General features: G+C 34.3%; 1 protein-coding gene across 8 annotated transcripts in view; it reads right to left on the bottom strand.

Annotated features, from left to right (window-relative positions):
• DENND1A (DENN domain containing 1A) overlaps positions 1-18314 on the bottom strand; it is a 230929-nt gene that overhangs the window by 163303 nt on the left and 49312 nt on the right. For 6 of the 8 annotated variants that reach the window (XM_068914620.1, XM_068914623.1, XM_068914621.1 and 3 more), the window contains exon 4: positions 6393-6442. The exons of the other annotated variants lie outside the window; for them this stretch is intronic. In XM_068914620.1, coding sequence (XP_068770721.1) covers positions 6393-6442 — 50 coding nt within the window. The remainder of the gene's footprint in view (positions 1-6392; positions 6443-18314) is intronic. 8 annotated transcript variants of the gene reach the window in all.

Genomic DNA, 18314 nt, shown 5'->3' with positions numbered 1-18314 from the left:
CCAAACCTGAGTTCTCTCATAATATTTCTTTATTATTCTTTGTTCAGGAATTTACTTCAAGAGCAAGATAACGTTTAGTAATATGTTCAGGTTTTATAATATTTGTATATTGATTTGTACAAGCAATATATTCATTTATCAGTTTTGCACGTATGCTGAATACAATATCACTTTAAAATGTTCAGTAACTGGAACCATTCCAGAAGACTCTCCTTTGCAGCTATGCAATAACAACCACCACAAAAAAAAAAAAAACATAATTCAAAAGGTCATGTTTTTAAAAAAACAAAACAAAATGCAAATACTTCTAGCAGTAAAAGCAGAAAGGTAAATACTTCTAGCAGTAAAATACTAATATGAATCACAGTCAAGCATAAAATGTTTGAAACAGCTTTTTCAAAATAAGATGCTTTACATTTAAAGCACAGCACTTTTAAAACACAATTTATTATCAGAATGAAAGACACTGTATATTTTGGACAGAGGCCTTTGATTTCTTTGAGGTATTGCCACATTTCTTTAAACTTAATCAAAAGTTTAGGTGCATTGATGGTAGATTCCATAAAAATCCAAGCCCAGTTCCACTCCAAGTTTGCAGAGATGTAATTTTACTGTTTAAAAGAAATGTTGTCATTCAGTGGTGAAGCCAGGAACAATTACTTATGAGAGAACTTTCACATTCAGGCTTTAAATCTATCTGAAACTTTAAAATGGTATGACATTAACACTATCATGAAATATTTCAGGTTATGTTCTAGTCTATTTTCAGTATACTGAAAATGGATAAAACTGGGCAGCATTTACATGTACATCTTTACAAGTCAATCTTACTCACATCAAATAAAAGAAAAAGTACATTACGTTCATGGCCACTCAACCAACACAGTCACAAGCCTTAAAAGTGAACAAATATTCTCTTCTATGACGCTATCCACAAATGCAATAAGTAATTTATGTGCAAGTTTATAAACTCACCCTAAAGAAAACACTGAAAAATAGGTACATTCAGAAACAAAATTGGGATTGAGATCAAAAAGATTCTACTACCCAGCTTAGAAGCAAGAACCCTTCGATGGATTCCAAACAAGGAAGAAAAAAACACTGCGGGAATGGAGACCAAGAATTTCTCCAGACTCGCAGATGAACAAAAAGACAGAAATTTAGAAGCTTTTCAATAGCCTGAGAATTAGACAGTTTAAGTACTATCATCCTACCCAATGCTAAATGTCAATAGAGCAAACATTTCTATAAACCATTCAGAGCTGCTGGGGGATGCCAAAAAATCCCTTACTGGTGTTACATTTTATCTGTAAAGCTTAGATGCAATGCTACTATGGCGATTTAGTACGGTGTTTTAAAAGGGGATTATATGCTTAATTTTAACAAGGTTGAGAGCAGTGCGTGTGTGATAAATAGCATTCTAGTTGACAATTGACATTATGGAACACGGGGGAAAAAAACACTTCATTTACAGCAGAGAGAAGCTTGTTTATTAAATGATTGTGACAAGTTGATAAGTTCCTCCAAAGCAAACTTAAGATTCTTGCATTTACGTATGCACAAACTAAACATTCCTGATAGGTCTTGCCTAAGTTTGAGTTGCCATCTCTTCATATGGTAAACTAACCTATTCATTTACTATTTTGGTTGAAAAAAGACAGATTTCTTATGCGCACACTAACCAAAGCAGTTTTGTAAGACCTACTGGGGAAAAGAGGGGAACAATATATTTTGAAACAGTCATTCCTTGCAATATTTACTGACTAAAATATTTTAAAGGAAAAAAAATAGGAGCTATTTTATCCATTACTGAAGAAAATTTATAACTAGGCACTGCCACTGTAAGGTGGCAAAAAATCCCCCCCCACACCCGAAACCCTGAAACCACAGAAGTTGAAAAGAATTCTTAAGGAATTAAGAAGTCTGTGTAGGTTTAACACTAGACGTGAAAAACTATTTACAGGTCTGTAGAGAAGAATCCCATGTTTGATATAGTTTGGCATTCCAACTGTAGTGACACATCTCAGAATTTGAATATCATCATAAAAAATAAAAAAGCAAGGAAAATAACGCTTTATGTAAAATAAATAAGCTGCCCTATTTGTGTCTTAATCCCTAAGAGAAGAAACTTTCAGCATCTATCCCTTTGTATTAGATTATGAATGACACCTAAATCATACGTGTCCAAGAAACATCTGGGAAAAAAAAGGTGGGGGAAGGCACCTTCCTTGTTATGCTTGTCCTCAAGTGCTGCAGAACATCCAGACCACTGGGAGGGTCCCAGTTAGCTCCAATAAACATTCAGAGAGAACAAGGCAAACTTTCCACCATTAAATGTGCTTTTTCCTAAAATCCAAAGAAGATCCATAGCTCTCTCTTCAAATGAGAAGAAATTCTATTTAGAGCCTAGCAGGATGGAAGCACCGTAAGTCTCTTCTCTAAATGTGCAGATACAAGGTGGGGCTTGGGGGAGGGGGAGAGAAGTAAGATCTTCAAAATCTCCCATCAATAGCTATATCTGACAGTAATACAAATTAATCCAGGCCTGAAATTTGATTAAGTTGTTCCCTCCTGCAGCTGGAGAATAGCTCTGCCTTGGTCCTATGGCCATAAAACTAGGGTAACTCTTGGTTCACTCTGCTCTCAGTAAGGTATGTACAGGAGCTTCGGATGTACTTTACTTCAAGGAAAATGTAATTAGATGATGGTGGGTTTTGATCACTTCTCTGACATGGAAAATTTATCTGATTAAAATATCTTTATGAAGATAAACAAGAACAAAATAAAAAAAAAACCACAAATATTTTTCCTCATTTTAAATGGATTCTGATGTCTGTCCCTCAAGTCTGAGGCGCACTTCAAAGACCATTTCTGAAGCAGTTCATCCTGTCTGCAAGAATACTTCTTCATCTGGGAGAATCTGATACAAGTCCTCTCACCATTTGCTAATTGACAAAACTGGTAACTCAACAAACATCAAATTTAAAGTTGTTGTAGACTTCAGCTTATACTAAACATCAGCAATGTAAGTACATAAAATCAACTTAAATTGAGTACTCACAGCTGCTATAATTCACAATGAACATTGCCAGTGGGGCACATTTGATAGGTTAATGGCCTATTACCAGTACCTCTTAGTTAAATCCTACCACGCGGGGGGAAGGATGAGCTACTTCCATCAAGCTCAGTGAACTCTACCAATCTTACTACTGTACCTGCCTTATATTGTTCCCCCTCCTTTGAAGAAAGATTTTACATAAATCTTGAAAATAGTTTAAGTTTTTGAACATAAATTCGAGGCTTTTCTCTAGTGCATCTACAGCATTCATGCATTTTTTCAACATAAAAAGAATCAGAGTGTCTCAGTTAGTGCCAAAACCCTCAGCATGGAGAACGATTAGATATACAGGAGATGATCCTTCAAACGTCTTGATTTGTCTCAAAATCTTCACGTTATCGTCATTTGAGGCTGTGATCTGGTGAAAGCCAGAGTACTGCTTCAGCTTTCGCTACCCTATTTTATGAAACCTGCAGACATGGGAGAGACACATATGAAGCCTTACACGCTTTCTCAGCATTTGTTGACGTTAAACAATGGTTCTTCTTCAAAGTCAGAAGACTGAACTGAAGCATCACCAAGAAGTTTCCACTGAAAACCTGGCGAGCCACTGCACGTAACACAGAATTTGGCTATGTAAATTAAACTTTCCTAAGTACTGCACTGCCAAGGAACGGTATAAATTGGGGACATCACTTAAGCCGGACTTAAAAACTTATGTTCTATAACAGTTAATAGTACTTTGTTCTGTCAGTTAGTGAAAAAAAAAAAAAGTAGTTTCAATTCCTCAGTAGCTAAGCACTTCTCATCACTTATACCAGTATCTCTTCTTCGTAATTCAGACTGATGATCATTTTTCCAGAGATTCTGGAGAGACATCCTATACAGAGTATTATTCCCACAGCAGTTATTATCCTATGATCTTACGTTATGTGAACAACGAGAAAGTAAAGTATCTCCACTATTGCATTAAGAATAATAATTTTAAAACCTCTCAATATTACAGAGAGATTCTAGTATTAAAATTGTTAAAGCTAACAAGGTAAAATAAAAATCCAGTTAACTGAAAATAGTACCTAAATATTCACAGTGCCTTTACTGAAACCAGTTCAATGTCTGTCTCTTCTTTTACAGAGTGAACAAAACACAATATAAAAAACAACTCGCCTCGAGGACTAAGCATGACAGTAGCTGGAAACGTGATCCAACATACTGCTCTTCAGGCACATACAGTGGGTTAAAATCCCAATGGAGAGTGCTAATCTGCTCTGTAAGTCACAACTGTACAACTTTTCTGACATATAACTAACGAAAATATTTCTTCTAGAAGTAAATTCTTTCAATCTCACAGCAGAAAACAAAATATTTACTGAGAATACTGGGGAAATTAAAGCACCGTCTGAGGTCACTTCATTATGGGGCTAGCTGTTCAACATTTCCAATAACTATTTTAAATATTATAAGAAATGCATAAACAAATAATGAGTAGTAGGATGACAGTAAATAAAGAAAAGGTCAGGTAGTCCAAATTTGTCATTTACTTAGTTATTTTTCCATCTAGCAGAAGAGAAGTAGCACACGTCTCTCTCAGCTGCCACATCCTTAACTTTGGACATCCTTTACATTGTGGAATATTGAAAGTCTCAATTTTAAATTATTAAGTATGCTACAGGGTACAATCTCCCATCAGCATTGAAAAATGGTTGGCTTATAGTCTTTTGGGTTCCAGCTTCTGATATTCAGTCAGAGAATTCCAGGAATGGGATTCACTTTTCAGTATGTTCTCATTTGCACTCCATACAGGTTTCAACATTCCCATCTTTCAAAATGTTATAATGTTAAATGCTTTGCTGGGGGAAAAATAAAACAAAAACAAAAACAATCCTAGATAAAATAAACCTACACAAAGTAAGCACAAATGTTTCTATTACAAAGGAAACTGCCTTTAAACACATATGCGAGAAAAAAATATGCTTCTATTACCCCCTTCCCTCCCCTTAAAGAAGGGGAAAAAAAGATCAACAAAACTTATTTTAAAATTTCAGAAGTATTTGGTGCTTTTAAAGGTCACCTGAGTCAACAAGCACTGGTTAAGTAGCTCATGTTGACAGCCCAAGATATTCAAAGTCTCTCTTTATGTACAAATCAGGTACAGCACAGGCACTGGTAATAAAAACTGTCTCCAACAGTGCCTCAGCAACGTCTCTCAACCCTGATCTGCAGGAACCACCTGGAGGGTTGAAAGAACACATCATCTGCATGATCAGTGCAAGCTTTCAGCTCCCCCCAAACTGAGATTACTACGCAGGACGACAAAGTGTAGCAGTGGTTTTACTATGTCAACTCCTATCTCCAAGGAAGCACAATGAGATTTCATCTCCATTCACAGAAACTAGTGAAGAGTCTTTCAAGATAACTTAAAAATACCTACTCAAGGTGGCCTGTGGGATTAAAAAAACTGGTAAATAATGGCTCATATGAAAAGTGATAATTCAAATTACATATGGATGGGATTTATAAAGAAAAATAACTCTACTGAAAGTATCACAAATTCCACTGAAACAAGAAAAACACATCTGTAACAGTCCAATCACAATTATCATCAATTTTAGCAACAAAAAATATGCAGAGTGTTAGCTGCAAGACAAGTCATGCTAAACAATTAAATGATGCTGCTATGTGACAGAAAGAGCGGTGCATCCTTTTATAATTTGAATTTTGGGCTCTCCATGAAATTATCAAGAATAAAGCAAAGAAAAAACAAAACTAAAAAAAAAAAGACACCTTAATTCTGGTGTTCTCTAAACTACAAGAATTTAACATTCTCGGTGGAACACAGTTCCTATCAAATCCACTAGAAGCTACTTTATTTTCGGAAAGAAATCAGAAGCCACATTAAGTAGCCACAAGAAAACCACCAGTGTTCCAACAGGATCAAGAGGCCTTTAAATGTAAAGCATTTAATAATTCATTATTCCATCTATTCTGTCTAAATTTTGGCAATTAAGAAGTCAAACATGTATGTATACAAAGTTTTGATATTGCACATTTAATGATTATTACCCAAGCATTTTAACATTCAAATACTATGTAAAACTGAAACAAAATGCACTTTTATTACTGCCAGTGAACAGTTTAAACTTTTAAAACTTTTTTTTTTTGATGGTGCCCATAAAAACCCCAGGAAAAAGGGATACTGAGTCTATATTTTGCACTTGAGTGCTTTAAATCACAGTCAAACAGACAGAACATTAAGAATGGTATGGTTTTTATTTTCTATAGTGGTTTTATTGACAAGCTTATTTTCTTGTAAAGTTTGAAAATCTAACACTACCTGTCCACATAGAAGGGGAAACAAAACTTGGTCAAAGTCTGCAGAACTTCCTGTGGAGAGAAAAAGAGATAATTTATACATCTAATGGGACCAATAAATCTAATATTAACCACATCGCACAATTTCACAACTTAGCCCTGAAGAAATAAGAGACAGATGAAGAAATATGGGCTTTATCAATTACACGGAAGGAGTACCAGGCAGTCAATCACGTGAAATAATAAACATGATCAAACTTCATTAAAAATGAAAAATTAATCAAGATTCACACATGGGCAGGCAGCAGGAGCCATCCAGCAATTCTCCAAAGGGTAGGAGGAGGTTGGGCTGTTGAGTGTTAACACCTCTCTAGGGACAATCTCTACTCTGACCATATGGATCATAGTGAATAACACCAAACCACATGGGTTTGGCCTGGCAGGACCACTTCTGCTAGCACAGCTTTTGCCTGTTACCTAGGAACAGAGGTCTGGGGGATTAGAGAACGCTTCCTAACATCAGCAAGATAAATAACAAAAGATAAAGCCAATAGGGCTCATAGCAGGAATGTTTAACATTGCCTGCTGCTATTAGAAATAGCAGTGTTAATAAAATGATTAAAATAATGTATATTAAAATAAATACACATTATTTCCTCAACAAATCATGTCCTAGGTGTTGCCAAACAGTATCTCAGAGAAACTTTTAAATATAACCTTTGTATGATCTCAAAGAGAAAGTACAAGTGCAAAGTCTGAAAAATATGATCAAGAGATAAATGCTTATAATTAAAAAAATCATTTTCAACTTTAAAACTTTAAACAGATACTGTCATTAATGGGGCAAAAACAAAGATATGTAAGTCCCAAAATAGTTGTGTTCATATACAGAGTAATCTATTTACATTGCATTGTTCTATTACATCCAAAGTTTGAATTCTGTATTATGAAATCCACCCTAAGGGCTACAAGGTTTGCAGACATTTACCACCAATTTATTGTCTGTTCTCCCCCTCACACTTAAACATCTCAGCACCTAAAATGTAAATTATACTTCTGCCTTAAACTGAAGCAAGATCACCATGACTAAATGATAAACCATCTGATAAATTCAACACTTTTCTGAGCAATAGTAATAAATTATCAGCAATAACTAAACTGAGGCTTCTCGCTTCATTTGTTTTTAAAACCGATTCCATCATTCAACAAATAAACTACATCAATCTAATAACCTACTCAATGAAGCAGAAAACATATTGACTCCCTTGCAAGGACATGTTCCGCCTACCTAATTCAAATAAGCACATCCCATTCTTAGCTGTGGTTTCAGGCTCAACTGTTCACAGACTCTACTTTGGAAATTCCTTGTCAACAAAGATATGGCTAGTTTTTAAACAAGATTTCAGATAGAAACAGATAAGGAAACTTTGACTGCTTACCAGTTTACTGATGGATTATTTAACAATCTTTTGTTTTTTAAAAAACAAGAAAGGATCTATTGAAGACTGACAGGTAAATCAAGAAAGTCTCCTCCTTTCAATTTCAGCAGGAAACTTGCAAAGAAATTGTACAGATTTCAGAGTAAACTCTGCAGAAATATGTGAAACATATTTTGAAACAAAATAATTTGATTGTAAAGGCATTATTCATGTGATTGGGTTCACCCTTGTGCAGAGCCTCACTGACTTCCACAGGGATCTAAACAGTCTGCTGCACAATTCAGATTGCTGAATCAAACCCTAAATTAATCTTGCTATCTTGCTTATGCACAAAACCTTCATCTTGATAAATTTTATTATTATTTTATTATTAAATTATTATTACACAGTTGTCCTTTACTCATAATTGAAAACTAAATCCATAAGTCTTTAAAAAAAAAAAACCCAACTTTTTAATGGAATCAAAGTTATAATTGGAGCTATATATTTATTGGCCTTATCAATAAAAATTCTCCTCAAAATAATGACTGCATAACTAAAGCTATTTTTAGAAACAGAGGTACACAGCTGCTACAGAAAGTTTTGAAATAAAACACTGTTAAAAGAGAACAATGCAGTGCTCTCAAATTGCTCAGAGTCATCTCAATATGGTAGAGTATATTCTTCCCATTGTCCTGATAAAGTAAGATTTAAATAATTATTGTAACTGCAAGCAAAAACATTCACATGATGAAACGCTTTAGCATCTCATCAGCCTTGTGTTATTGCAGGATAACCGTATACCATGCAGAACTTACTTTGCACTTGTTTCTTGATACTTATAGCTTCCTAAACAGAAAATGAAATTCTCACTAAAATAGGCAATATACTTAATCTGTACTGCCATATACCATCTTTGTCTCTTAAAATAAAACTTTTCAGTAATAGAATTATGCAGATTTTATAATGTTATGTACAAAATTTGCCACTCATTATATGCAAATACTTGATTTACAGCTCAAAAAAATTGAGACATCCAACTAGGACAGGTTAATCACAGAGGCATCTTTAAAATTTTAACTATTAAAAAAGTCACATAGAGAATCATGTTTTAATTAGCAAGGATACAGATGCTTTACATGTAAGAAATACAATTATTGGAAAACTATTCAATTTTTGCTCAAGTTACAAGCTAGTTACTGTGCACGTAATCATACTCTTTAATTTATTTTAAATATTACTCAATTCGAAAGATTAACAATGTCTACATAAAATACAACTTCCTAAAAGATGCGTTCAGGTGGGCGGTTACTTAAGGCCTATAAAACAATAAATATAACAAACAATAAATATAACAAAACAAAACCCAGAACCCCTCCATGACGTCTTATGATCCTTTCCATGTTTTTACATGACACAAAAGATAGAGGTAGTATCAATAGACTGTTTTCTTTCTTTATTCCCTTATGTGTATTTTCTTAAAGAAAAACTACATAAATCCCTCTAAAATGAACCCCCTAAAAAAGAAAAAAAAGTAGAAGAGGAGGAAGGAAAAAAATAAATCGAGGACATGCAGCCAATAAAGCATAAATTACCCAGTAGCTGAAATCAGTGTCTCTAGGGTATCACATGCCAGTTTTCTGGATCAATCCCCAAGTTTATATTTTCACAAATCTTTTTACATGCGGTTTGATTTTTAACATTTTAATGAGCAAAAAGTGCATCTATAGCAGCCAGTCACCACAGTTAAAGTGCAGGGCATGAACTGTGTCCCTTGGGGGATTCAGCCTAGCCATGTCACCGCTGGCTTTAGGACATACACCACCTGGTTCTATGTCCCAAGGTTCCAACTCTTTTCATAATCAAAACACTGCTGACATTATAAACCCCACATGGGTTTTCTAAAATCCTTCCCAATCAATAAAGCCAGCACATAACTTATCGGAGACAACACAGAGCTCATTGATTAAGTTTGGTTTCAGTAGCAAAGTTTACAAAATAAATGAGCCAGGAATACAGTGTTCAGCCCTTTTGTGTCACACGGCAATTTATGCAGGAGAGGCAGCCTCTGAAAGGATATCCTCCCCCATATACTTTTAAAAGGTATGCAAAGCAAGGTTGTTAAACGCACACCTAACTTATATCCTGAATTATCTATATTTTGAGATGAAACAAATAGTAGAGAAAGTTGATTGTTGCTGAAAAACATACTTGCTCCCATTTCAAAGTCAGTGGAACAACTTTTAACCCTCCTAAGTACTGCTTTATTTCTCTTGTTCAAGTGAACATCAGTAACAAACATTACATGCTACAGCTACAATCAAATAATAATATAAAAAATGCACTGAGAGAAGGACAGGCAAATTGTTGAGTCTAACACAATAACAGCAAACTGTTCCAAACTGATCTACTCTTAGATTCAAAATGAAACAACAAAAGTTTGAGTAGAAGCTGGAGTAAAACGAAATTAAAACACAGGCAGAGAAGATCTGCGAAAGATTATGAACAACTAAGGCAAGACAAGCAAATATTAATCTGAGTCAGAGAAGAGAAACAATATACCACATAAAAGAAAACAGGTTGGGGACGTGTATTTGGAGACCCATTGGGAAACCTGAGGAAAAATAAGATGAAGTTGAAAAGATTATCCAGAATACAGACCAGAACTTTAGCCATGGAATGCCATGGAAAAAAAAAATGTATTTCAGATAGTCCATACAACATGTTTAGAAGAGAACAATTCACATATTACAAGAGAACGGAGCACTGCAAACAAAATGGGTTTTCCATGGAGAGCTGACTCGGTGATGAAAAAGAACATGAAGTGAGTTTTATTTCCTTGACCTTAAAGCAGAGCTGAAGTATTGGTGAGGCTGCCGTAGGTGAAATGCTAAACAGAGAGGATGGAAATACAAATAATTTTCAACTTATCCAGTCTAAGACTCCATGATACCTACGTGAAATCCATCCCCTTAGTACGGAGGGAAACGAAGAGCGTTTGAAGAGCAAAGGAAGGAGATACTGGAGAGCAACAAGGGTTTAAAAGAGAACAACGAAAGCCAGCTTTATGAAAGAAAAAATCTTATGATCAAGGGATATAAGAACAGGTAATAGGATTCTTGACTTGACCATCAAGCAACAATGGATGACTTAGTGAGAGCTATTTCAAATGACAAGTACAGAGCAAAATAATTTAGTTTTAAAATCTCAGAACTACTGCAAAGTGAAAATTAGAAACTAACAGACAAATTCACCTTTGAAAGGTTTAGCGTATTTTTTATTTCTGCTAGGAAATAACATGAAATTTAACACAGCAAAAATGTTAATACAGCATAAAAAAGTGCTGATTAAGACAAACTGAAGCATTAACTGAAGCAAAATATTATCCAACTATTTCAAAATTTGGGTTATACTTTAATCTACCTTATAACCACAAAATTGTAAACTGCTTTTATATTTAATTAAGTTATCTGAATAATTTTAAGCTAATGGTTAATTAAAGGATCTACTGCAATGGAAAAACAGGTTTAAGAATTCAAAGTAGTTGTCAGCTCACCCACATAACCAACTTAAATTTGATGACAACTCCATTTAAAACTCAAAGGATGTTAAAAAATAAAAAATAAAATGAAATGAAAGGTACAGAATAATCTAGAACATTATAAATTCATGAGTTGGTCAGAAATTTATATACATTTTCCAAGGAAAGGGAACATCTTTATGGAATTCAATAAAATGTTTTGCTAAGAATACTATTATAGACAACATTTAACAAAGCAACTACTTAAAAGGGAAAGGAAAAGGTAGTCACATTAAAAATTTGTTTAAAGAATATCAGATGCAATACAGCAACGCTAGCAAAACAAATTCAATCACTAACTCCAACACAGCTACCAATAACAAAATAGGGTTCAGTAAATCTTGTTCTGAAGATTTGAACCTTAGTTTGCAGTTATTATTAGTTTTAATTTATATTCTATTCTATCCTATATCGCTAGTTATTAGTATGACAGATTATTCACGTGACTTAACAAATGGCATGTAATTATGCAGTTAAAATTTGGTGTAGATGTTGTAATGCAAACAGCTTATAAAATGAATTTTAAAATTAAGAAGAAAGTATCCTGTATGCAAAGATTGGTATCACAAAGCCACAATAAAAATTTGAGATTTTGCAAGAAGGAACAGCAGAGAAAGTAAAGGACAGTAAACTTGAAAACAAAGACTTCTCCAGGTCTATTTCACCTTTAAAACAAAACAAAACAAAACAAACAAAAAAAACCTGTTGCAACACATGAATTCCCTCAAAACATCATTGCTCAGTTATAATATTTATGTCCAACTTCATCTTTCATTGATGCTATTATAAAACCTTTCTAGAAGCTTAAAAGCTGATATTTATTTAGTTTTACTTCTTATAACAGTACTAAACATTACTGATTTTTATAATGGTCAAAATATTTTAAGAATTAATAAGTCTTATAAAAAGCTCTTCCACCTCCCAAAAAGAATATAATTTGCTTAGCAGCGTTAATTTAAATTACCTTAATTTAGTTTTATGGTCACTTTTTTTTTAATGCTAATTGTATTTGAATACAACTTTATCGCAGTAGTTAATCCATTTGCCTAGTGTTCTCAAAATCTATCAACTTTTATCTTTTTGAGCAATTATAAACCTAGAATATGGGGACGGTTTTTCTACAAAATTCACTTCTTCCGGTGTAGTATAGGGGCGAGTAGGTGAGGGGTACTCAGTATGAAATTAGAACATCATGTCATTGAAGGCAACCAATTGTCCCCAGGAAAATGCTATTTAAAAATAAAACAAAACTGAAAATACACATACACACACAATCTCGGAAATAGGACAAGCATGAAATTAATAACATTTCCTAAGCATACTGAGACCAGCTATTCTTTAAATATTTTAAACTTACAAAACGCATGCACAGATGGGCAACTTTTCTTCTTGCATTACTAAAAACATATTTCATTATAAAGCTCAAAATCCCTGAATTTTTTAAATCTAATTGTGACTCTGTTTCTTAGAATTCACACCCCAAGGCCAAAGCTTTCCTGCCACCAGTCCTTCAAATCCGACTTGGACATTACACGGGAGGAGGCTCCAAGCCTCCCTGAGGTCTCACTCTTCTTACAACATACGCAAAAACAGTAGATAATGGGCCTATGCTGAATTCACTGCTCTACACAGCTCCTCCTGGGACCAAGGCCTAGCAGATGTGATAAAAACTGTGTCAGAGAAGTAGCTCTAGTTTTTGCCTTAATGACAACTTCAACCTCTCAACTAATAGAACAAAAGAACAGAAATGACTAATACTTTTTTCACTAGAACAAATCTTAAAGGGAAGCTGAATTAAACATTTAAGCAGGTTTTCAAAGATATCTCCCGCGATAAACATCTTTAGCTCTCCGCCCAAATTAAGAGAAATGGATTTTAGTTAACATGTTACAAACAAAATTACATTTGTTGTGGAGAGAGTAATGCTTCCAGTCTTAAATCACAAAGAACTGAAAAATTATCTAAACAAGCAGAAAGATCAACTGCAACTACATGCATAAATATTAACCTATTGCTACAGATGAGAAATGTCAGCATCAGAAAGCTGAAATAGTAATTGAATGAAACATATTTAAAATATGTAGAAATTAAACGATGAGGAATATTTTCACTTCCGCTTCTAGGAAAAATTATGCAAGAACTATTAACTGTGAACAGATAACCACGTACTTCTCTCACCGTAAGATCTCCTACCTTAAAAGTCAGTTGCACAGGTGTATTGCACCAAAAACGTAGCTTTAAATATCTACTTTGGTTAACATTTGCTAAATGATATAATTCTGGCTTTAGGTGACTGGGCCTTTTAGACATCTTCTCAAATGCTCTATTCAGCTACAACTGCATACCCCCTTAATCAGCAATCATTGTTCTCTGAGGCAGGACTTTGTTGTCAAGACAAGCACTGAAACCTTTAAAAAATTTCAGAACTGGCAGTAGAAAAAAGTGATCTTCGTCAAACAAGGACAAATTTATGCAAATCTTTTATAAACATTCACAAACATTTATTTAGCTTTTGAAACGTTGGCCTCATTTGAGAGCATGAAAATGAGGGGGAAGTAGGAAGATGCAAAGGACAGCTTAGAGGCTGGCACACTACATAAATATTCAGAGGGAAGATTATAGGATTCATGTTAGGCTGTCTTAGGTTTCTCCAAAGTCCACATAGAATACCAAAGAACAAAACTAACGAGAAGTAGAGCAGATGTTAGACAATGCAGCAGCCCTCTTTTCCACACTCACTTGGCTATACTTCGATGCTTTCATTTTTTCTTTCAATATGGTTAGGTCATTCAAGGATTCTCCTATAGACTCTGTATTGTTGCTACAGAGCTATAAGCTGGACTTCTGTCAGCTTTCCAAAAGTTTCCATTGAAAAGGCATTATGCAAATTCTACCTCTCTTACTCTCTTTCAGGAAAAAAAGCCTCCGCTATGCAGTCATTGGAGTATTGGAAGTCCCAGCCTTCATTTCTGTATGGTTGTGTTTGCCTTAGGGCCATGCTGCTTGTTTTGACAGTGGATCCCCCTAGATAGTTGGGATTAGTCGAGCTTGTTTAGATAAACTTGAAATCAAGGCCTTCTCTAGGTAGACAGCTAGATGTAGCTACTGAGTTTCCAGCTGCCTTCTTCTTTCATCCCAAAACAACTGCAGATTCACAGTAGATATCACAGCCACAGGCTATGTCACATACATAAGTACAAAATTAAAGGCTGCTAAAAGAAGCCTTTGTAAGTCTTAGTGCTAAAATAAGGAATCTGTACTGCATAGTTTAAACAAATTATTCAGGAAGCACCAGTAAGGCTCTGCAAAGGATAGTTAACAAGACATGCTCACAAAAGAAAGATCACGTTTACACAAATGGGCAAGATCACGCTTTATAATCTCTTCTGCACCACCCACTGTCCAACCTTTAAAAATATATAAATAAATTAATTAAATATATACTCTAAAACAGTATCCGCTAGAATGTTTGAAAAATGAGTTCTGTTTATCAAACGCAAACTTTAGGCTGATATGAGATTATTGTGAAATGAGATTATTATTATGAAATTAATATTTAAATTAGATTTCCCTTCATTTCCATGACAAGATTGGGACAGATTTGATCTTTATAACAATCAGATGTTGCAAACCATAAGAATTCATTCAGACAATTATAATATGTCAAAAGAGAAAGGCAAAGAGACCTTCAAGTCTAAATTTAAAACCTAAAAATCAAACCCAAACTCTGCCCACTTGCAACTATGCTACACCTTTACAAATCTGCATTGTAGTTTAGCTCCAATAGGAGATACATTTTTCAGGAGGTAGGAAAGACTGCTTTGATATTTTAACATTGTCATCTCTTCTAGCTGGGTGCAAGCCTTCACATACATTTGTGCAGCATCTAGCACAACAGACCAGAAACTAAAATAAAGGAAAAATTAATGACAAGCGTGTTATAAACAATGGGGAAAAATTATTTCAACGATAAAAAAGTCAACTCTCTTCCTTTGTTAAGGAGAAAGAAGGCTGTGAAGAAACTCACTTGAAGACATTGACACCAAACATTTTAATTAAAACAAGCAGACCTATTTTTTATTTCAACATTTGCCACCAACTCTTTCTTTTCCCTTGTGCAAACAACTTCAGCTATTACTTTTCTCCTATCTACATATTATAGAAATAGTACCATCTCTCACTGTAAAATTAAGTCACTTCACTGACAAGATTTTTCATAGAAATTGAAAGTACTATAAAATATAGGAGGATAATATTAGTCTCCAATATCTTCCTGCACTCGTTACCAAAGAAAATATTAGAGTCTACACCTAATTCAGTCAATCATTCCGTACCATAAATTCTCCACTACTGACAATCTCAGAGGAAATATGCTTCAGACTGGGAAACCTAAGAAACAGTTGAGCAAAATACATATTCCTGAGAAGTAAAGAGAAAAACAATTTGATCACGCTATTTTATTTTAAGGAAAATGGATGAATAGTTTTAAAATTGTTACCCAAATAATTAAATATGACTGCTAAAAAATATGCCATGTATATACCTAGCACATTGTTATCAAATACCAGAAACATAATTCATTGATTTGTCTTCTTGCAAAATCTTCCTATTGCTATGACCAAGATCCTCCTCACTGCTGGTTAGAAGAATATGTAGCGCTATAAGATCTTTAAAATCACTCACTAATGAAGATACTTACCAGCTTTTTTAAGCATATATTGACTTCCTTTTGCAGATGAGGAAATATGTAAAAAACCTAAATGACTATCCCAAAGGGGGTAACAGCTGACCAACTTTTAAAATTCAGGAGTTCCCATTTCTCATTCACATCATACCTTTTTGAGAATTATCTACATGAGGAGGAAGGAGAAAATGACGATATATCATGAGGACACTTATGCCCCCTGGGAAAGAAGAAATTTTCTAGCATTAAACTTTCCAAAGATGATATGGCATTAGTAATCACCTGAGATAATTTCAGGTATGAGAGGATAGGTTTTTTTTCTAGACCGTCAATATTTTCACAGCTTTCAGATTTCCAAATATGAGAATATGCTAGATAGAATAGTGATTAAAAATCTGAAAGCTATAAATATATTCATTGGCTGTGAAAAGTAGTTTTTACTTGAAGAAAAGACAACTGATATGTACAGTGATGATAAAACTTGAGCTTAGATATTAAGTTCTTCAAGCATAACGCTAAGAACTTAGCTTAGACTTCCCTGTGTTAACACAGAATAAACAAAGGGATTTCATAAACCACCGAAATCTCCTGCCACCTTGGAAATCATCATGAACAGAGAGACAGCAATCTTCTAGAGCTCCATCTCACACACGCAGCAGGCACCAGCACCTGGCTGCAAGAATTTAAGATGACTGTCATTTAAATAACAAAGTACAAGCTGCTTTGTGTGTTTTGATGCTCATTTACATGCCATAGTATGCTCTGCAAATAAAAACTATGCTTTTGTTTCCTGTTTGCTAGTTGTTGTTACAGCACTTTCAGTGAAGCTTTAGCTTCTTTATTACGTTTTTTGTGCATCTATACACTGGGATACAGGCAGACAAGTTGCAAGAGCAAGAATCCAAAGAATAAATCTCCTCTTCCACATGCCCAGGAAACTTTGGAGCCTTAATGACTGCTTTCAGAGCTAACAATACAAAAGGTTCTCCTCACTTTGTATAACAGGCCGAATAGTACACCTAAACCATAAAAGCAATATAAAACATATTAAGTTGAAAAAAAAAAAAAGCTGCAAGACAGAAAGTATTGTCAATGGTTGCTTAGCAGAATGGTCTCAGCAATCTAAGCAATCTAGGTTTTTTTTTTTTTTTTTTTAAGTCATTTCACAAAACTCTGAATTTGAAAGTCATCTCTAGTCAACTAAGCTATTGTCCAACTATGTTCTGACAGTTCTGGCATATATGACATGAATTCATAACTCTAACTTTGACCATGTCATTTACTTGCTGATACTTATTTTAACCGTGTTTTAAAATAAGGTATAACGTTTGTAGAGGATGGTATTTCCCAGTGTTCTTGTCCATGCACACTTCAACAAGTCCTTCAATTACGGCTTTCAAGAACTAAGTGATTATTAGGAATCAATCATAAAAAAGGAAGATAATTACGTGCACTGAAATGAGTTGACAACAATTTTAATAGGCCTATATCTACCATATCGTTAGGAGCTTGACTTTCTTATCATTTCAACAATGCAAAGAAACTTTTTATATATAACTGTTTTTTAAACAAAATTTTTAAATTGTTTCTATATTGAACTATAGCAGTGTAATAGAACTGAATATTTCCAGGAGACTGAAACAAGAGAACTTTCTAAACTATTTTGATAATGACTAAATTAAAGGAACTGAAGTGGAATATTACTGCATAAGCATGTCCCATTTTAAAGACTCCCATCTTTACTTGATGTGAATATTTTATAGTTTTATCAATAAATTTAAACATAAAGTGATAATGATTACTCACTTTAGGCCTGATCCCACAACCTTTACTCACACGAGTAGTCCCACAGGATTTTAATACGACTACCTCAACGAATAAGGGTTGGCAGGACAAGTTTTAAATTATTCATATATTCACAGAGTTTTAAGGCCAGAAGGGACCATTATGATCATCTAGTCTGACCTCTTGTATAACAAAGGCCATACGATTGTACCCAGTAATATTTGCACACAGCTGAATAACTTGTGGTGAAATCAAATTGTATTTCTTGAATATCCAATATTGATTCACATTTTTTATAAAAGAAAATTCAAATTATTTAGAAAAGTGGCTTGAACTGTTTTTACCTGCACTTCAATCCAGCTGCTCCTCACTTCTATTCAGAAATTGTCTAACTTCTGGACATATGCTTTTGACACAGCTTTCAGAAATAGACTATAAACTCCAACAGCATCTCAGGTACTCACAGGCCAAAATCAA

Source organism: Struthio camelus, chromosome 20 (assembly GCF_040807025.1).
Source record: "Struthio camelus isolate bStrCam1 chromosome 20, bStrCam1.hap1, whole genome shotgun sequence".
NCBI classification, from domain to species: Eukaryota; Metazoa; Chordata; class Aves; order Struthioniformes; family Struthionidae; genus Struthio; species Struthio camelus.
Note: the sequence above shows the minus strand (reverse complement) of the source record. Positions and strands in the feature narration are given on the sequence as shown.